General features: G+C 44.5%; 1 protein-coding gene across 1 annotated transcript in view; it reads right to left on the bottom strand.

The window, feature by feature from the left end:
* The window catches only part of cog7 (component of oligomeric golgi complex 7), a 35,692-nt gene extending 14,921 nt beyond the window's left edge, over positions 1–20,771 (bottom strand). Inside the window, exons 1-5 of the mRNA XM_060921136.1 lie at positions 20,496–20,771; positions 9,108–9,296; positions 8,799–8,947; positions 8,556–8,672; positions 8,315–8,483 (exon numbers count right to left, since the gene is read on the bottom strand). Coding sequence (XP_060777119.1) covers positions 8,315–8,483; positions 8,556–8,672; positions 8,799–8,947; positions 9,108–9,273 — 601 coding nt within the window. The 5' untranslated portion in view covers positions 9,274–9,296; positions 20,496–20,771. The remainder of the gene's footprint in view (positions 1–8,314; positions 8,484–8,555; positions 8,673–8,798; positions 8,948–9,107; positions 9,297–20,495) is intronic.
* Between the last annotated feature and the right edge of the window lie 1,167 nt (positions 20,772–21,938).

The following is a 21,938-nucleotide window of genomic DNA, read 5'->3' as shown; positions in this document are numbered from 1 at the left end:
ATTTCAGGTGTATGCCAGGTTATTCCTAAGGTATTCCAGGGTGTTGCTTAGTGGTTGCTAGGGTGTTGCTATGGGATTTCAAGTGTATGCCAGATTGTTCCTAAGGTATTCCAGGGTGTTGCTTAGTGGTTGTGGTTGCTAGGGTGTTGCTATGGGATTTCAGGTGTATGTCAGGGTGTTGCTTAGTGGTTGCTAGGGTATTGCTATGGGATTTCAGGTGTATGCCAGGTTGTTCCTAAGGTATTCCAGGGTGTTGCTTAGTGGTTGCTAGGGTGTTGCTATGGAATTTCAGGTGTATGCCAGGTTGTTGCTAAATAGCTGTGGTTGCTAGGGTGTTGCTATGGGATTTCAAGTGTATGCCAGATTGTTCCTAAGGTATTCCAGGGTGTTGCTTAGTGGTTGTGGTTGCTAGGGTGTTGCTATGGGATTTCAGGTGTATGTCAGGGTGTTGCTTAGTGGTTGCTAGGGTATTGCTATGGGATTTCAGGTGTATGCCAGGTTGTTCCTAAGGTATTCCAGGGTGTTGCTTAGTGGTTGCTAGGGTGTTGCTATGGGATTTCAGGTGTATGCCAGGTTGTTGCTAAATAGCTGTGGTTGCTAGGGTGTTGCTATGGGATTTCAAGTGTATGCCAGATTGTTCCTAAGGTATTCCAGGGTGTTGCTTAGTGGTTGCTAGGGTGTTGCTATGGGATTTCAAGTGTATGCCAGATTGTTCCTAAGGTATTCCAGGGTGTTGCTTAGTGGTTGTGGTTGCTAGGGTATTGCTATGGGATTTCAGGTGTATGCCAGGTTGTTCCTAAGGTATTCCAGGGTGTTGCTTAGTGGTTGCTAGGGTGTTGCTATGGGATTTCAGGTGTATGCCAGGTTGTTGCTAAATAGCTGTGGTTGCTAGGGTGTTGCTATGGGATTTCAGGTGTATGCCAGGTTATTCCTAAGGTATTCCAGGGTGTTGCTTAGTGGTTGCTAGGGTGTTGCGATGGGATTTCAGGTGTATGCCAGGTTGTTGCGGCTGCTATGGGATTTCAGGTGGTTGTCTCATTATTGCTAGTTGATTAAGTTATCCCAGGGTGTTGCAACGTGGCTGCCATGGAATCTCAGGTGGTTTCCAGGGTGCTACTCAGCAGTTGCAGTCCTCAAAGAAGAGGAGGAGAGAAAAAAAAAAAAAGGAAAAAATAATTTTTCCCAGTCTTACTTGCCCAAAAAACAATTCCACTTGTCCAGAACTTTATTTTATTTTGGAGAGGACAGATTGCAGTTGGGGTTTTTTTTAATAGGTGAAGAAGCATAATTATGATAAATCCACAAAACCATAACACCAGCATATGCAGACGCATTCAGAAAGAAAGAAGTTCTAGTCGCAGAGGAATGAATAATTTCGGGTATATTAAGCTGTGGAGAGTTTTGAATGAGTATAATATGAACGCCGGAGCTTTGTTTCTGTTATCAGAGGAACCCAGTCCTGCGCAAAACGTCCCCATGGAGCCAGAGTGCATTAATGAACCTACAGTTCGAGAGAGTTCTACACACACGCACGCACTGGACTTTACAACAGCATGTGAAATGGAAATAAATCGACTAAGGCAGAAAAAACTATTTTGGATAAAATGGTCACTGTCCGTTACACACTGATCAACCTGTGCGGCTCAAGTTGTGCCTTTCGAATAGAGAATAAATGAAGAGGGAACGGAACATGAACCATTTATTGAAATGATTATTACAGTTACTGTATGACTACAGCTACAACTGGAGCAGGCGGATTCTGTTCGCGTTCGTAATTATTGTACCATCTGCTATAGAGATCTTGCAGTCACGTGACCGTGACTGCAACAATCTTGTCGGGCAACAACGCAGCTGAATACTGCTGCACTCGTGTACAGAATGGATCAATTTCAACCGACGGACTACACGGCTCATTTTTCTAATGAACAGATAACTAGATATATGTCTAAAATAAACGATCTACAGATTAGTGACCCTTATGGCTTTCCGGACGGAGTTTTCACGACCGTGTCAGTGAATATGGAACTGCCAGCGGAATACCCGGACGTGTATAATTACCTCATTAACTTTCCCTCACTGTTCAGTGGTGAAGCACTGCGTGCTTATAAATCTCTGCACAGTTATCTTTACAGAAATTCAGGATTTGTCAGCAACTCAGATGTGGCATCTTGTAAACAAGAAAATAATCCTCACTGGACGGGTAAGTCACTTAAGTATTACTAGTACTGCACTGACCAGCCAATTATAGAATAGAATAAGGTAATTCCAGCTGTAATTCCAAATCGTCCGTTTTGTTTACCATGGATCTGGCGTTGGAGAGGTAGAGGCTTAGCAGTGGAGGTTTGAGTAGCTGTTTTCTGAGCTTGGTCAACAGGCCGGCTCTACAGCCTCGCTTTTGCTTCCGCTCCCGGCGCCGCCTCCTTCGCTTTGCTTCCGATAACAATCCATGGAGACCCCGCTGGTCTCGCTATCTCGTCCGGAATGTTTTTTTTTTTTTTTCTCTCGTCCGGAATGTTGTGCATGCAATGGAAATCGCTACAAACCGTCATTTTCTGCTGGAAACCATTGTCCAGTAAGTCCATACGGTTGTAGTGGATATTGAAGTCCGGTACAGATGAACAACACGCAAAAATACACACAAAAAACGTGCACAGGTAGGGAGAGCTTGTAGCCGCAGCCGTTGTAGTAGAATTGTATATAGTAGGGTTTTCCAGAAGAAAAGGTAGAAGTAGAAGGCGGAAATATGGTGTTTGACCGACAAGATGGCATCTGTCACAATCTGGATCGGCTGTGACGTCACATGCAAGTGCTCCATTAGATAAATCTTACAATCTTGTTTGAAGGTCTAGAGCAAGAAATTTTGTTATTTTACAAATAACACTTCAGATATTCTTTTAACAATAATAGGCATCACAGTCGAGTGCAAACAGTTGCGTAACTATATGTCCTTGGGGTTGATGAGACATGGAGGGGTGGGGAGAAGATCTAGCCCACAGTTCAGGTCGGAGTCATTTGAGAGCAGAGTAAAGAGAGGTTTTCGTGCTTTTTTTTTTTTTTTTAAACTGTTCTTCCGTGTCGGGACTTTTCGGGAAAAAGAATGTATATTCCAACATGTACAGTCATTTCGAGGAATTTTGTGCGGATCAGAACCGCTAATAAACTCTAATTTCCGGGTATATCTATCCTTCGCTTCTTTCTGACTAAGATTATCCAAGTCATCCGGTAGTAGAGCTTTTTTTTTTTAGCTGTGGTTTTCTTCGGACAACAGCAACCGATGCCGGATATCTTTGCTTGGCTTCAGTATGTGACATGCCAAGCGAAGTCAGCGGGTCCCGTATGTGTTTACGATTTACAACCAATGGGAGACACCCTTTGTCGGCTGTCCACCAATCACAGGCTCCCGTGCCACAATGGCGAAGAAAAAAAAAAAAAAACACATTACGAAATATATGAAACCACCAAAAGCAATTTTAAAAAATTGTAACATATATACATACTAGTTAGAGATAAGGAACATTATTCAGCGATCTCGTTTATTATTAACTCCAATCTTGGTATAAAAGTTCCAAGTTCGACACCTGCCCGCTTGACCCTCGTCGCTTTTAGCCGATTGGTATAGTTACGTCATCACGTGGACCCCTCGTTGCCGAGCTTTTCCAGTCCGCTCGAACACACGCGTACTTTGACGAATTATAACCGAAACAAGGAAATATGAATGATTTCCTCAAAATATTTTTTTGTACTTTTATAGATTGTGTTGATGAATAAAACTTCCCGTGAAACGAGACGAGCTACTTTAGACCAGTTCCCTGCTCTCTTCGCGCAGAGTGAGCATCCAGTCCATGTCGGACGCTTGGTAGGATTCATTTTATACGGGAACCAGTCCAGGAAAATAAGATTTTCGATAGACACAGGTGAACTTTGCTTTGACGAGGAGCCCGAGGTCATGATGTGTGATTCACTTTGCAGAATAATAATCATTGAAATATGCTACTGCCGGACTGACGGTTCAGATCTGCATCATGGAGCGGCTGCCTGAGGTGCCAGCACTAACTTTTGTCATCCGATCGGACGATTACCATTAAAGGGCTGATGACACGAACATGACTCTATGCAATTTCTTAAATAAACTATACAACATGGCAAACATGTTAGATTTCTGTTATAATTACGTGAAAAGAAGCTGTTACGCGAATATCCAACTTTTAATTGCACAGCGCAAGAAAACTGGGTCCGTGGCTCGTGGCCATGTTGTAACGTCAGCGGAAGAACACGCTGCGGTTCACTGGCTGTTCTACTCAATGGAAATGGCGCATGAAAACGCCGGTGAACTCTCTAGTGCTAGCTCTTCAACAACCAAATACTGGTACTTTAAGCAGTGATCATGATGGCATGATTTTATCTGATTTTAAATAAATGAGATTGATAATAATGTGAATGTTCACAACTAGTACATACAAACTCTGCAGCTTCTGATTCAGCAGCTGCGTCATACTCCGCAAAAACATCAGCAAGAGCCTACAATATAAATGGAAATGCAATACACTAAGCTCAAATGACTTTTGGAAAGTATAATTCCTAAATTTTTTCTACATATTCTTGAAGTCGGTCATCGGGGTACTTGCTACCGTTCCCTAACAACGCATGGCAAAGGGTAAAGTGTAGTGTTGCTATGAGTACTTGCTAAAGCCTCCGGTGGAAGATCCTCGATGTGCTGATAAGACGTACAGTTCTATATAACACACAAGTGTCACGATAATCACCAAACAGATGCAAATTGTTAAAATACCTAATTTTTAAGCAATCATGTGTTGATCTCTTCCGAATAGAATCTATGATAGCCTACCCTCTTTACCCTTTGCCTCTCGTTGCTAGGCGGCAGTTACATGAAAGCCGCAAGCTTTCACAAGCAAATACATGACTGATATCACGCCGACTTTATGATTACATGTATGATTATCATGAATGTGTACTCTGTGAGCGCTCTGGAGCGAGTCACTTCCAAGATGGCTGCGCAGACCGCATGGTTACTATTTTCAGCATCATGTCGGAGCACTCTATAGCTCTACGTACCTTTATCTTGTGTCGTTTCTCAACACATGTTCTGACAGGAGGACTGTCTTTGGAGGAGTCGGCTTGTCCCAGGCGACTGCTGAATCCGGCATAGCTACTAGTAGACCCCCTCCGGAATACTGTAGGCACTGCTGATGGCAGCAACACACGTTTGTACTGAACTGAACACCCAAGAGATTCCTTTAAGCTGGGAAGGGTGTCAAAACAATCCAAATCGAAGTGTTCAGAGCACAGGACGGATGTTGGTGAGGGCTCCCACTTGTCACGAGTGCGCCTGACTTGCTTCACCCACTTCGCATGCAGCTCGGGATCTCTGGGAAACTTGAATAAACTTACCCCATCCTTGTGGGTTTTGGAGCAAAAGCCGGCAACACAACGTGAAGGCATAATAACTAATATATATATAAAATAATACTAATAATGATAAACTGAACACCTGTCGCATCAACAACAAACTGGTAAGTTAGGAGGAAGGTTCTTTCGCTGACTTCATATAGCTCCTCCTCCTCTTTCGTCTCCTGGGTGCTGCAGCCCCGTCAAATTTGCCCAAATAGCCGCGTTTTTTATCATAACTTGTAAAATAGGCGCCTTCGTGAATTAATATATGGATCATCGGGAATTACTTTTTGTGTTATAAAACATTGCCAAAGATGTCAAAAACGTGTCATCAGCCCTTTAAAAGTTTTACTCGTCCTCGCACATACTTTAGTTGTCTCGGACAATCGGACGGGCGGTTTCTCGAGCACTGAGTCGCTATGGTATTCCAGGTGGTTGCGACGTGGTGGGTGGACCATTACAAAATGCCGACACTGGAGGCTCCTTCCCTGAAGGTTCCACCACAGGAGCTCCATCATTGCTTTTCTTTGTTGAAATAGCAACACGTCAAACCTTTTAATTCGTTTACTGCCACAGAAGTCCATGTTACTATAGAAACGAGAACACGTTAGGCCATCCTTAAAAAAAAAAAAAAAATCCGTTTCCTGTCCACCGGGTGAGCAAAAAAAACTTCAGTCGGGAGGGAGGAATTTTTTTTTTTTACTATATGGATGGATAAGAAATCGCAATGCTGTGTTTGCTTTTTCTTTCAGTACTTTATTACAAAAGCAGACACATTTAATAAAATATGACGGTTTAAATCAACTGAAACTTGTACAAAAACTTTAAGTTAGCATTTTAAATGCTGACTGCAACATTTGCAAAACTTTTACAAAAGGTACTTAAAATGTCCGACACACGGACTTTTTGTAGTTCTAAATCGAGCGTTAGGCCTAGTTCGGATGAAATTACACTATTAAAATGATCACTGAATGATTTGTTTTTCTGAATCTTTACTATTTTGTTGTTCGCTAGAATACCATTTTGCGATTTCACACTTAAGCAAATGTTTGAAAACTCCGGATCTCCTTCCTTCATGGTTGCTGCCATTTTTTTGTGCCGCACGGCGCATGCGCAGAGCTGATTCGATTCTATATTCTGCGTGGAATGCAGGGCTTTCCACAAGCGCCGGCTGCCGGACATACAGCCGACTACACAATTAAGTCCAACCGGCTACTTTAATGACTTATTTTTGTAGCCCACAGGCTCTAAATATTAATTTTCGATTTTAATAAAATTAAATGTTTGTCTAACGGACTGACAATAATGTCAAACTGAACTGCACTCATTTAAGTTGTGATTCGCGCTGTTTGTACCGATAATAACCACAAATTCCCCGCAGACTTCGTTGATCAGGGGCGAGTGACTCATCCGCGGCCCCGACATGCGGTGTGCGCGCACGCGCACTCGGCGGAGGGAACAGAAGCAGAGATGACGCTTATTTCGTCTCCGGTAAACCAGTCTTCTCTCGTTCAGTTACGTGCTGGCATCAAAAGACACCGTTGGTTGTAAATGAACCCAAACTGAGTGGTTGGAGTGTATTTTCATACACAAATGGAGAAATGTTCGCTGAGTGTGTAATTGTGTCGCCCCACTGCAGACCGTTGTTGTTAATTCATAGCATGCTCAGCTGCGTGAATGTGTCATGCACCGAAAATAAGAGATTTACAAGCCAGGAACGCCTCATGATGCAATACGCAAGAAAAGAAAAAAGATTTACTGCCATTTTACTTTGTATTTGAGTAAAGTGAATAAATAAATGGTCTGTGGAAAATACATTTAATCCTGGGAACTGCGTGCACAGGAGTTTATTTTGGGTTTACTCCCCCCGGCTACTTATTTGTCATGGCTGGTTAGTATGAGCCTTAGGGTGTTTTCACACCTGGTCCCCTTTAAAGGAACCAGACTCAGTCCTCTTTAAGTGGACCAAAAAGTGGACCAACAGGAAAAGAACTCAGTTCTTTTTGTGTTCACACTGAATTTATTACAAAGAGGACTGGGTTCTCTTTCTGGTCCAGTTAAGCTTTGATGGGGCCTCAGTCCTCTTTCTGTTCACACCAGGTCCTCTAGAGCCCTCAGACCCCCAGTGCACGGAATTCTGGGTAATTTTCTCTTGAATCAAAATGTCTGCTGCCATGCTTGCCCTGCTGTATTCTTTGATCAAAATAGTGCGGATTAAGGAAAATAAATGTTTTATTTATTTATTTATAATAGTTATATTATTGTGGCCGACTCGTCAGTCAGTAAGTTCAGAGAACTGTAAAGCGGCTGTGGTAAGTTCCAAAAGGAAGTTGAGTTTCCCTGCTACAGTCACGTGACCAACTACGGCAAACGAAGAAGGTTAAACTACAGTGAAAAAGGCGAAGTGAACCCGGTGTGCTTTTTGTTCACAATGCGCAGATTAGGCGAACCGTACCGTTGATTTTTAGCGAACCGTACTGAGACCACCTCCTGAGGTGGTCTCAGTTCGGTTCGCTTTAAAGGGGTCTGGGTACGGTTGGAGTGTTCACATGTGCGCAAAAAATGCTGAGTCATCGATCTGAGTTCGGTTAGATGACTGAAAGGGACCAAGTGTGAAAACACCCTTAGTGGAAAGCCCTGGGAATGCGGAAATGTCAAGTTCGATTTTAGATTTACGAACCCGAAAAAAATGTCGAAAAACCACAAACGGCACTCACCCGGCCGGTGGACCGGAAACGGAACGTTTTTTAATAATGGCCTTAGAGAGAATGGAAACTTGGGCTTTGCCTTGCAACCGGAACCACTAGCTGAGCCTCCGTTATAGACTATTAATCAATGACCGATCAGAACTGAGGTGTGAGAATGAAGTTGCAGTGCTGTGAGTGTCGGTGTGTGAGAGACAGACCTGTAGAGTGTGTATTAAAGGTGGAGACGATCTGAGGGCTTGTCAGGGCTTCCAGTCTGTTCTTGAGCGCCTCCAGTTGCACACACTTCTCACTGTAGTCCGGAGTGTCCACCAGCATGGCCAGGCTGTTCTGCATCGCCGCTAGCTTACCGCTAATCACAGCCACATCCTATACACACACACACACCTTGGTTAAGTGACCATCAACAATCATCTAAACACGCACAACACGCATACACACCTGAGTTTTGAAGGTTTCCTCAATGTCTGCACTGAGCGTGCTCCATTTATCTGCTTCCTGTAGAGCTTCGGCTGCTAACTGCATTCTGGACTTCACTTGATCAAGCTCGACCAGGACCTACACGCACACAAACTTTTTTTTTTTAAAAACACATCTGTGTGTAGCGTCTGGTATCCAAGTCCCCATGTAACCCGTTACTATAGAAACAATAACGTGTTGGGGTTTTTATTTCCCCCCCCGGACCTGCATTGATTGCACGGTGTCCTGTTCAAACTTCTTAATATCTTCCTTCACCATCACCATCTGATCCCTGAGGAACGAAGCCTCCTGTTTTACCGCTTCGATGTCTCGCAGCACGCGTGGCATATTCTGCAGAGCCTGAATGCTGGTTTCTGAAGATCCACGCAAACACACACACACTTTAACTGCTCGCATATTCACATACACGGCACAGGCAAGAAACAAAGTGCTGCTCGAAAGGACACACTCGGGCACTTGGAGCAAACGTTTCATTTTATTTGACCTTCTTTCCATCACAGATCTCATCGTTACCTTCTATCGAGTTGTTGACTTCCTGAATAAACAGCTGCAGCTTCATGACCAGCGTGGCTGCGTGAGCGTCCGCTTTGCCCGGCGCGTCCTTCTGCGCGACTTTGAAGGCGCCGTTCACCCACTCCTTCACATCGAAATCGTCTGCCAGGAACTTTGAGAAGTCCATGACTGGAAGCGTGTGATCGGATCCTCAAGGACGCAGCGTGTGGGGAAACAGGAGAGAAACGAAAAGATTGGCTGGGTTTATCGTCCGACAGGCTTGATCCTTATTCAGCTCGTTCGTCGAGTTATCTGGGAACTCAATTCGTTTATGATGAAAATAAACCGGTTATAAAAAGTTGCAAAGTTATTTACATATGCAACATGAACGACAGGTTTATATTAATACGCTCGCCCTGATACGTTAGCGCTCTTTCAGGGGGATTCGGTTACGTTAATAAGTTCGGGGGAAAAAAAAAAAAAAAAAGATTGTAATCAAGACACCAGAAAAGGGCCTTGGATCGGAGATATTTAATGGAAGGAGTCTCCAGCGTCGGCACTTTCTATCTGTAATGTAAGAAACTTTGAGGTTTCTTTGGCTACGTTCACACTGCAGGCTGAAGTGACTCAAATCCGATTTTTTCGCCCATATGTGACCTGTATCCGATCTTTTATTGACAATATGAACGACACAGATCCGATTTTTTCAAATCCGACCCAGGCCGTTTGGATATGTGGTCCTAATTCCGATCCCTATCCGCTCTTTTCATATGCGACTTCAGTCTGAACCGCCAGGTCGCATTCATCCGACTTACACGTCATCAACAAGCCACAAACGTCACTATTCTGCGCTGAAGTAGGCGGCGGGTCTCTCAAAAAAAAGTTACAACAACATGGTGCATAATCACGGGCGCAGATAGAGGGTGGGACTCGTCCCACCCAGATTTAAATTCACCTCGCTCGGTCCCCCCCACTTATAGGGAGGAAAAAACGTCTATGCTGTCTTTCTTTGCATAAGGCAAACCTCACGGAAAAATCAAAAGACTAATTACCATTCGGTTTATTGAGGTGCACGGCAGTGTATACATAGTTGCAACAACTCACATAAAACAAAGACTGATATTCGGTTGGTTGAGCTGCGCGGACTGCACAGGTTGCGAGCTCGAGCTTGGTTGCTATGGTTACTAACAACAAGTTTGACAGGCATATCGGGGTTGGTTTGCTGGCAGCTTTGTCCCCCCCAGTTTTTTGTCCCTCCCAGTTCAAAAAACGTATCTGCGCCCCTGCACATGACATCAATGCGAGGGACGCTTCGGGCTGTGAAGGTTCTGAATCTTCTCAATGGAAGGACGCAGAGGTTAGGGAGCTGATTTCCATTTGGGGGGATGCAGCTATTCAAGCTAGATTGGATGAGTCATACCGCAACCGGGCGGTTTTACTTCCGTAAACACTGGCCGTGCTCACTGCGTGTGACGTCGTCGTATCCTGCAATGCGCATGCGGAACACTTTTAGGTCGCTTTTCGTTCATACTGAGGATCACATACAAGTCGCATATATTTGTTAATGTGAACGACCTCACAAAAAAATCGGATTTCACAAAAAAATCGGAATTGAGCATTAAGCCTTGCAGTGTGAACGTAGCGTTTCTTTGTCTTATTACACTGTGTGCACAATTATTAGGCAAGTTGTATTCCTGATGATTAATTTTATCGTTGAACAAATACAGTGCTCTCAGTCAATCCAAATTGTTAATAAACCTAAAACCAGAATGATTAACAAAGGAAAGGGGAGTTTAGGCCTTCTCAGGGGAATATATAAGTGTGCAGAATTATTAGGCAACATTTAGTGTGCAGAATTATTATGCAACTAAATGAAAAGCTTAAAGTTTCCCATCTCACTTGTTTATTTTAATTTTTCAGTGTAACAAATAAACAACTCAGAATTAACAAATAAACACTTCTAGCATTTCAAAAATATTCAGTGACCAATATAGCCACCCTTCTTTTCAATAACTGCCATGAGCCTTCCATCCAGTCTGTTAGTTTTTTGATTTGTTGACGATCAACTTTTTGTGCAGGAGCAACCACGGCCTCCCAAATGCTATTCAGAGTGGTGTACTGTCTTCCCTCGCTGTAAATCTCATGCTTAAGAAGGGGCCACAAGTACTCAATAGGGTTTAAGTCAGGTGAGGAAGGGGGCCATGTCATTACTTTGTCATCTTTAAGGCCTTCGCGGGCTCGCCAAGCAGTGGAGTACTTGGGTGCATGTGATGGTGCATTGTTCTACATAACAATCATGGCCTTCTTGAATGATGCAGACTTCTTCCCATACCACTGCTTGAAGAATGTATCTTTTAGAAACTGGCAGTAGGTTTGGAAGTTGATGTTAAGTCCATCTTCAACCTGAAATGGTCAAACTAGCTCATCCTTAATAATAGCAGCCCATGCCATTACCCCTCCACCACCTTGCTGGTGTCTGATGCCATGTACACACGTAGCCGGGTATTTTTAAAACCGAACATTTTCCCCCCCTCCGTTTATAAAAATGTTTTATCCACACCACCTCGTCTTCGAAAAAAATCCCTTCCACACATAACCGAACATCTGCGTTTTCAATCACATTCATAAGCATTCCAAACGTGTAAATGGTTATTTCCCCAAATCCTCCCCCTAATCACATCGCCTGTGCTCTTGGAGCAGTAGTTGGGCTTCTAAAATTAAACATGTAAATAGCACCTGCACAATAATTAACGCTTTCAAGGCACTCCTCCGATCCATTACTCTTTAGCTAGCCGCACACTACGCCGATTTTCAGCGTACCGAGCCAACTGAAGTCGCGAGTCAGGCGTAAAGACTAGTTTTCGATGGTACCGACTCATCTCACAGCCGATTCGAAAAACTAATCGGGAGCCAGACTGATCGGCGAGAGTCGCGAGCAATAGCCAATCATATCTTTCGCATATAACACGTGACATCATTAAACAATTTCTAGTGCGAGAAATACGTGTTGGTAGCACCTAATGCAGGTATATACTGTAATTCCATAGACTGAAGCTTTATCCATAGACACAGTGGGCTGGAAAGCCACTCTGCTCAAGTTGTGTGGCTGAATTCCAAATCGCTTTAACTCCCCTATATAAGTGCACTATTTAAGGTTGGGAATAATAGCTCATGCAGCCTAGATAGTGCGCTACATATTCCATGTTGTGTCATTTGTAATTCAGCCTGTAGCATCTTCAAGGGTTGGATTTAACAGTAACTATATCCAATAGCCAATCACAAAGCTATTAAGTTGTCACGTGTCGCTTCAATCGCAACTGCACTCGTCAACAGTCGGGGGATATGTGCGTGCCCTGTCGGGAGTCGGCTCTGAAATGGGTCGGTTCGGTACCGCGTGGATCGCCGTGGTGTGCGGCTAGCTTAAGTCCATGCTTAATCTGGCTTCTGCAGTAAACAAAGGTCGCACGTTTGACGTCGGGGCAGATTTGTCGTCATTTTTTTTGGCGCAGATTGTGACGTTCTAAAACGCAAAACTCCGGTTATCTCTGTCTACACGAAAAGGCATACACGGAGTTTTCAAAAATCTTCACTTTGCCCGGAGTTTTTTTAAATATTCGTTTTTTATATGTGTTTTCATGTGGATGACAGGCCAAAACGTAGAAAAATATCTTCGATTTAGCAGATACCCGGCTACGTGTGGACGGGGTCTGAGTCAAAGTGCCCCGTGTCCATTAGTTATCCAGCTATGGGCCCATCCATCTGGTCTATCCAGAGTCACTCTCATTTCATCCGTCCATAAAACCTTTGGAAAATCTGTCTTCAGATATTTCTTGGCCCAATCTTCACATTTCAACTTGTGAGTCTTGTTTAGTGGTGGTCGTGTTTCAGCCTTCCTTACCTTGGCCATGTCTCTGAGCACCGAACACCTTGTCCTTCTGGACACTCCAGGTCGGTTGCAGTTCTAGAATATTGTGGCACTGGAGGATAATGGGTTCCTGGTAGCTTCATGTTTAATCCTTCTCAAGTCTTTTGCGGTTAATTTGTGTCTTTTCTTCTCCACACATTTTTTGCGACCCTGTTGACTATTTGCAACAAAACGTTTGATTGTTCTGTGCTCACATTTCTATAGCTTAGCTATTTCAAGAGTGCTGCATCCCTCCGATAGGCATTTTACAATTTTTGTCTTTTCAGTGTCTGTTAAATCTCTTTTTTGGCCCATTTTGCCTGAGATAAAGAAGCTGCCTAATAATTATGCACACCTTAATATAGGGTATTAATGACTTTAGGTCACACCCTCCCTCATTACACAAATAAATACCACCTGAGAATGCTTAAATCCAATTAGCATTCAAGTGTATCTAGCTTGCGGTTGGAAAACATGCATAGAAATAATGGTAGGGTCAGAGTACTCACTTGCCTAATAATTGCGCACACAGTGTAAAGGCCGAGAGAAATGCGTTTTGGTTTGTTGGATTTTTTTTCCGCTAAGGCCAAGAAAAAATAATTGTTTGTTTCCTATTACATCTTGAAAAAAAAATAGGGTAGGTAGGTAGGTCTTTTTATTTTATTTATTTAATCACACAAAATATCGGGTAGGTAGTTTTTTTTTTTTTAAATAAATTTTAGGTGATATCCATCGTGATATCGATACCGCCGTTAGCCTGGGCGCTGTGTGTATACTGTTTGCATGACTCGTCCAGCGGAGGATGATAATGTTCGTAGAGTTCTTTTACAGTTGAAAACTTATAAAATGAACTCATTGTCTTACAATCTTCCGTGTGGTCGCAACCGATCACGGTAATCGAGAACACTTCGTTGGCCGCCATGATGCCTAGCGTTGTGTACAACACAAGCCGGAGTTTCCCGGAAAGAGGTCATGACGTCAGATTGAGGCCGTGAGAAATCAATGAGTGTTTCTTGTCCGATATATGCGTTTTAGAATTAGTCACTTGTCAGATCGACAATATTATGCAAATCGTAATGCAGATTTTTTTTTTTTCAAAATTTATTGTTGGTTGGCGAAAATACATTTTTTTTAAACATCTAACAAAAAAGTCTAGGGTCGGGGCATTTTTTAAACGGTCGGTCGGGTAACCGGAAACAATTATTTTTTCTTGGCCTAAAACAGAATAGCAGTTAAAGGGGTACCAAATATAATATAATATATACAGTTGCTGATGTGACAAAGTAACATTCTTAAGTATTCTATCAAATTTATATACTAGAAAACAACGAAATATCTTGGTAATTGTAAATATAATAGTCGGTATGCTAAACGGTACAAGAGTCGCCATTTTTAAAAGACTGTGACGTCAGCGCTACCCACTGCACTAGGAGAGAAGCGTGTAATCATGGCGTCGGGCGCATCAAGTGAAAGCGACAGCTCTGTCGAATCATACGAAGAGATCCCGCAAGACACACTGCAAGCAGGCTATGGCTTAGAAGGGTACCAGTTTGAACCTAGGAGAGGTACTCTCGACTCCGGTGATGAAGAAATAAGAGAAGAAAGCTCAGATGACGGCGAGGATGAGACTGATGCTGACCATGGGCGTGGCGAGCGTGGGGCAGAGCGTCTGCGTGCAGGTGACACGGCATGGTGCTCGTGCGGAAAATGTAACGTGGAGTTGCTCACGAGTCCGGCAGAATTTATTTGCTGCAATGAGATAGACGCCACCCGTGGACTTGCGAAATCGTCGCAAGAGGCAGAAACGGGTATTTCACACGTGCTAGTCCCAACCTCAATGAGCCAACACAACTGGGCACATACATACGTCATGAGTGTTACGCAGAGAAAATGAACGTGCATTCTGATTGGATAAAATTAATATCATGGCGGGCTGTTCAAACTGCGGAAATAGTTTGCTCGAGCTGCTTTCAAAACACTATAACTTTCCAACCTTAGAACAAAAAACTTTTGTAAGTCTTGAATAAGGTTCGTTAATGTACGTTTTATTGTTATATTTACTCTATATATTGCCCTCTGTTCCCCTTTAAATCCGGCGAGGTTTACTGAGTCCCTGGACAGAGGCAACTATTCTCAAAATCGCACGGTAGCGGATATATTCGCAGACAAAAGCCGAGTAAATTTAGCCTTTTAAGAGCCACGTGCCAAGCAACCGGAAGCCGCAGACGGGAGCCGCATGAGGTCAAGAGCGTACGTTGGCTACGAACAACAACATGAGCGACCAAAGCGAGCTGGAATTTAGTGAGGGAGAAAATTCAAGTTTGACTGGCTTTTCGTCAGTTCAAGTTGATAAAGACGTACTGGCAGAAGAAGAAGTGGCCAGCAATAGGGAAGAAGAGGGGTATCGAACTGTACCGATTCGAGCCAGAATTGTCCGATGAGAGCGGGGTCAGTGACAGTGATGAGCCTTGAGTTTCGATTTGAACCACGGCTAAAGCCGGCCTCGGCCACCGGAAGTCCCAGCGAAGCCAAATTTTGCAGGCACCTCCCTCTACATGATCCCCTATGAACCAGCACAAGCACAGCCCGGCAGGACCGCGCCTTGGGACGTTATTCGCCCCGGCTCCGGGCGGACTTTAAAAATTCATAACTCGGCCAGGGAAGCTCGCAGAGAGGTGAAATTTCACAGACACGTCCCTCTCCCCGTGCCCTCGTGAACCAGCATAGAACCTGCTTGGACTGTACCTCAGGGCGTTATTCGCCCCGGCATGACCTCATGCCTTATGGGGCCTGGATGACTAGAAGTTGAACACGGCATGTGTGTTGAGATATATCGCTTTCCGGGCGCTTTCCCTTTTTTCCCTCTCCATAACAGTCATAGATTGTAGCTTAACGATTTGTCTCTCTTTGCAAGTTGCCATCAAAATGAAAGTAATCTAGCATACCCCTTTTCCACCAAATCAGTTCCAGGGCTGGTTCGGGGCCAGTGCTGGTGCTGGTTCACAACTCGTTCAACTTGCGAGCCAGCTGAGAACCAGTTTGCTTTTCCATCGCTCGCGGTGCCACGTCATTACGTCGCTGTATACGTCAGTTACGTCGCTACGTTTGCTTAAACCTTGGCGCGAATATCGAAGCAAAAACAACACGGAAGAAGCAGCAGCAACAACAATAACAATAATGGATGACTTCGCGTTTGTACAGCTGCTGCTTCTCGCCGCTTAAAAATGGCGATCTTTCGCGGTCTTGTTAGTGTTGTTGGTCTTAACAACTCCACCCCCCCGCTGACGTAAGCGGTTCTTTCCTCTGGCCCAGCAGAGAGTTGGTGCTAGCCTGGAACTGGTTTTTCTGGCCCCAGAGCCAGTTCTTTGTCAGTGGAAACAGAAAACCCGGTTCCAAACTAAGCACTGGCCCCGAACCAGCCCTGGAACTGCTTTGGTGGAAAAGGGGCAGCACAGAGTCGGACAAAAAAGCTACACTGCGTGGACGTCAGTGGAAAAACCACCCACGCTCGGGACGTCACGCAAAAGCCAGCTAATAACGGCAATGTTGGTACCGGGATTCCCTTGGCAGGAAATTTAAACTTGACAAATTCCCGACATTTACGACGTGGGTTTCAATGATGAGTTTTCACTGTCGGGACTTGTACTATTATTATCCAAGGGGGAAAGGGGTACGTTTCTCTCAGCCTTTAATTTCAAGCGAGAGAAAGAAGACAGGCTGGTGACTGTTTATAGCTGCTAGAACAATATAATCTTTGCGACTCCACTGAACTTAACGATAAACACATAAAAAGGTATACAGTGTTCTCCACGGGCGCTTTTAAAGTGACGCACCGCCACGTTATAATTCTGGCCCGCCGCCCTTCCCTTGGCCGAAAAAAAAGTAACTTCATCAGTATACACCAAATAAATCGTAAAAGCATTTGCTTTATTATAATTTTGTAGCTATTTAACACACAGAAGACCATTAAATGAATGCGTACGGGGCTACCTGAAGTGGCCACGCGATTGCAATCGAAAACCGTCTGCACATACAGATTGTGACAGAGCTCTGCAGATTGAGGTCGAGCCCTGCATTAAGGCCTCTGCATGCTCTTGCGACAAGGCTTTCGCAGATAGCTTTTCGCAGACAGTTGTAATTTATCGTTGAGCGGGGAGTAATAGGCGTGTGCGATGTTATTCACCGCCACAACGCAACGGGGCGCGAAGTCGCTAGGAGTAGTTGGTGGGTGTGGTTAGTGGAGTGTTTATCCTCCGGTTACTTATAAAGACTAGAACTGGAGTCGTATAGATGTACGTACTTCCTCACTTCTTCGATCAACCGCTCTTCGTGCTGCTCCATCTTCGCTCGTGTTTTTAAAAATGCCGGTCGTGAAAACAAACCAAACCGGGAAAGTAGGGAAGCGGAAGTGCGTGTACAGCGGATGAAGAGTGGACCAATCAGAGCCCTCTTGTCTGCGACGCTGTCTGTGAGGCTTCTGCGGTGGTCACAATTTTTGGGAGGTGCGCGCAGAGCATCTGCGAAGGTGGGGGGACTGCGCAGACACTGTCTGCGACGCTATCTGCGAGGACTGGGTTGTCAGCATAAATTGGCCTTTACACTACACCGCACCACATTACACTATACTGACACATAGCAACGCTGGAAGCTACAAGTTGCAGCGAGCCAGCAGCTAAACAACTTTGCAGGCGTTTGTAGCGTTACTGTGCAACGGTTACGTTTATCTATCGTCTTTTCTGACCATACACAGTTACAGTAAGGGCTGTTTTACAATCAGGGTACAAAGTTTGTGTCACAGGGGTCCAAAATTCAAATTAAAAAAAAAAAACGATCAACGATCTGCACTTTTGGAAATTAATACACATATGAACATAGGCATGTGTAATAGTTTGTATTATAACAAGATTAAGTGTAGCTTTAAGCAGGGCTGGGAGAAACAAATGAAGTGATTCTCGGAACGGACATTTTTTTTGACAATTCAGAATCCACTACTTCCATAGTGCTTTTAAATATAAGGCTGTAAGCTTTGTGTTAGTTGTCTCTAATATTTATGTCCCAATATCTTGACCACATTTTAGGATGAAAATAATCATTTTAGATATGTTATTTTATATTGAAAAATTAGCTGTCTCGGAGAGGACATTTTTTTGACACAATTACATACTAATTCGATCAAAATAGTCTGAAAACTTACTGGCATTCAACATTAAAACTTTATGTTTCCAATGATACGGAACCAAATATGTGTTTTATGGTATAAAGAATGATGTAAGTGCATCCCTTTTGGAGCTACCTGTGGTCAAAAAAGCACTTTTTCTAAATGACACGAGTAATTTTGCTAAATATGACATTTTGCCATACATTCACCAAAAATAACGTTATCACCAAATTTCTTTTTGCATGGTAAATAGAGCGATCACAGGGCTACAATAAACAACCAAGGTTATTTAGTCAAGCCTTTTGATATTGAAGATAATAAGTGTTAAATGTGATTTTTAGCTTGCGTACCCTGATTGTAAGGTGGTGTTTACATTAGACCGTATCCGTCTCGTTTTCGTCGCGGATGCACTGTCCGTGCACATTAAAATGCCGGGAAACGACTCCACAGGCAGAACAACTTGAATCCGCCAGGGCCCACGTATTCAACCCAGTTCGTATTTGATCCGGCGCTGTGTAAACATTGAGGAACGAGGAAACGCAGTGCTGAGCTCTAGCTGACGTCGTCATTGGACAACGTCACTGTGACATCCACCTTCCTGATTCGCTGGCGTTGGGATCACACACACAGCGGCTCAGTCCCGAATCACTGCTTGTGCGCTCCACTCACGCGCTCTGTGAGCTGCGCAGGGCCGGAGTGCGCACCCTCCAGAGGGCACTCGCTGTTCAGGGCGGAGTGATTTGGAGCGCAGGAGGAAGCGCTGAGCCGCACTGAGGTTTATTTACACATTTCAACTTATTTACCTCCTTCAGGCGCTTAAACTCAGTGAGAACATGAACATCACAGCCAGGTGTGTTTATCTGCTGGAGAAGGTGTTCGCTTGCGCATGCCCGATAGGCACTGGGATCATGTGACGTGCCGTCTAATTAGTCATGTGATTAGCGTATCCGTGTATTGGCGTTGCTGTGTGCACGCGAATCGTTTAAAAAATGTTAATCTGATGATCCGCTGATACGGTCTAATGTAAACACCACCTAAAACAACCCGTAATCATATAACAGCACACACACATACGCGCACATTAGTTAAGTTCAGGTCTTTTATTTTACGTATCTGTGATTGTGTAGGCGAGAGCTGCATTTTCCCATTGCTTCACTGTGGTCGTTTACTGCAGGACTTCCGGGTTCCTGGGTCAAAGGACCCGAACTACGGAGGCCGGGGTGGCTTTGTAGTGCCAGTCTCGGGCACGCGCACCAGCTCACGCATGGATTGAAGTGGCTTCACTAAATGAATTACGTAGATTGTAAAAAATGTACGCGTTTATTGTAATTGGGTATTTTGTTTATGCATTGAAGTTCATTTATTTTTCACACACAGAAAAAAATGTAATTAATTCAGGGATGCGCATCAGTCTCAACTGAAATGTCAAACGAGTCTCACATTGACAAAGATGAGATGGACAGGAACAATGCGTTAATTTTTTTGGTAAAAGCATTTCCTGTCCATTTATTGGCCAGTTTCACTGTCAAAAAAACCCCACAGTCCGTCAGCATCAGGGGGACCCCGCCCCCGGACCCCTACCGGGACCTCGCCCTGGGACCCCGACCTCGCCCCCGGACCCCTACCGTGACCTCGCCCCCGGACCCCTACCGGGACCTCGCCCTGGGACACCGACCGGGACCTCGCCCTGGGACCCTGACCTTGCCCCTGGACCCCTACCGGGACCTCACCCTGGGACCCCGACCAGGACCTCGACCCCCGCCCCCAGACCCCTACCGGGACCTCGCCCTGGGACCCCGACCCCGGACCCCTACCGGGACCTCGCCCTGGGACACCGACCGGGACCTCGCCCCCAGACCCCTACCAGGACCCCTACCGGGACCTCGCCCCCGGACCCCTTTGGGGGCCTAGACGGCCCCTGGACCCCCACCACCACCTTTTATTTTTGAAAAGTGGAGAACACTGGTATAATTTGTTTTAATTAATTAGTCAATTAATTAGCGATTATTAGTGTTAGCAAATTGCTGTGGTATAAAGCCACTGCTCTGTTACATCACAACAAGCGTTTATCTCAACAGAAATATGCAAATACTGAACAAAAGACAGCAGCCAATCAGGAGACGGTCCAATTTGCATAATCAAAAGCGGTGACCAATCGCGTCCATCCACATGATTATGCATCTCACAGACAGTATTGTGGGGGAAAAAGGCTCCAAATTCATAATACAAAGAATAAACGTTCATAAATACAAATAACCGGGACATAATGAATGTTGGCAAACATTTTAGTGCCTAAAATATTGACACTCAAGTTACTACCGACATTTAAATGCACTTTAAATCTCACTATAATGTGGCGAAGGAGCTGCAGCTGAGTTCAGTCCATCCTGTAGTTCTTCCCCAGCGCCGGTTTGGACACGAAGAGAAAATAAAGAGCCCAGGAGAAAGAAAGGACCATAACGACCAGATACAGCTCCAGCAACACCACCGCCTCCTCCAGCGTTAATTAAAGCTCAACAAGGCCGAGCAAATGTCTCCGAGGTGGAGGAAAGAAAGAAACTACTGAAGCCTGCTAGCAGATATCCTGAATGTTTACCGTCACTTCCGGGTTCCAAAAGCCTCACTGCTTCCCACCCGTATTCAGGAAAACTCCACCCCCTGCGCCGTGATTGGTCAGTTTATGTGTCAATCCAGTAAAGGGCTGGAGAGTTTTCTGATGGACATCCACTCATGAAAATTCACACACAAGACAAGAGATGAAACTAAATAAAAGAAACAATATTTCAATTTTCCAGAAAGAGAAAAAAAAAGCAATAAATGAAAAAGATTTGTTTACATCAATAATGCAAACAAATCCACTGTCTAAACAGATTTTTTTTTTTTAATTAAAGATGCAATGAAATGTTTAACTGATTTCATTCCATTTAAAATCACCTGACAGGTCAGAAGTTGTTGATTAATTTTACTATAACAGCAGCTCTGATGGTAGATCCAGCTGTCAGAGTTTATATTGTACAGCAGAGGCTCCACATAAATTGTTTGTTTGTTTGTTTGTTTGTTTGTTTGTTTGTTTGAAAACTGTGTAATCACTGACATGGTGGAGTTTTTTTTTTTGTAAGGAGACATTCGAGTAGCTGTGGTTTGCTTACACCCGATACTAAAACTTGTAGCATCCTCGCAAACATCACAAAGACGTGTACAAAAAGCCGAGAAATTCCTACCTACCTGAGAAAAACGATACAGGATTTACCTTGTAGGCGGCACGGTGGTGTAGTGGTTAGCGCTGTCGCCTCACAGCAAGAAGGTCCGGGTTCGAGCCCCGTGGCCGGCGAGGGCCTTTCTGTGCGGAGTTTGCATGTGCTCCCCGTGTCCGTGTGGGTTTCCTCCGGGTGCTCCGGTTTCCCCCACAGTCCAAAGACATGCAGGTTAGGTTAACTGGTGACTCTAAATTGACCGTAGGTGTGAATGTGAATGGCTGTCTATGTGTCAGCCCTGTGATGACCTGGCGACTTGTCCAGGATGTACCCCGCCTTTCACCCATAGTCAGCTGGGATGGGCTCCAGCTTGCCTGCGACCCTGTAGAACAGGGGTCTTCAATCCTATCCACAAAGGGCCAGTGTGGCTGCAGGCTTTCATTCCAACCAAGCAGGAGCTACACCTGATTTCACTTGTTTAATCATTTCACCCTCGTCTCCAGTCAACAATCAAGTGAACCTCCAATTTGGCTGTAATGAAAGCCTGCAGCTACACCGGCCCTTTGTGGATAGGATTGAAGAACCCTGCTGTAGAA

This window comes from Neoarius graeffei, chromosome 5, assembly GCF_027579695.1.
Source record: "Neoarius graeffei isolate fNeoGra1 chromosome 5, fNeoGra1.pri, whole genome shotgun sequence".
NCBI classification, from domain to species: domain Eukaryota; kingdom Metazoa; phylum Chordata; class Actinopteri; order Siluriformes; family Ariidae; genus Neoarius; species Neoarius graeffei.
Note: the sequence above shows the minus strand (reverse complement) of the source record. Positions and strands in the feature narration are given on the sequence as shown.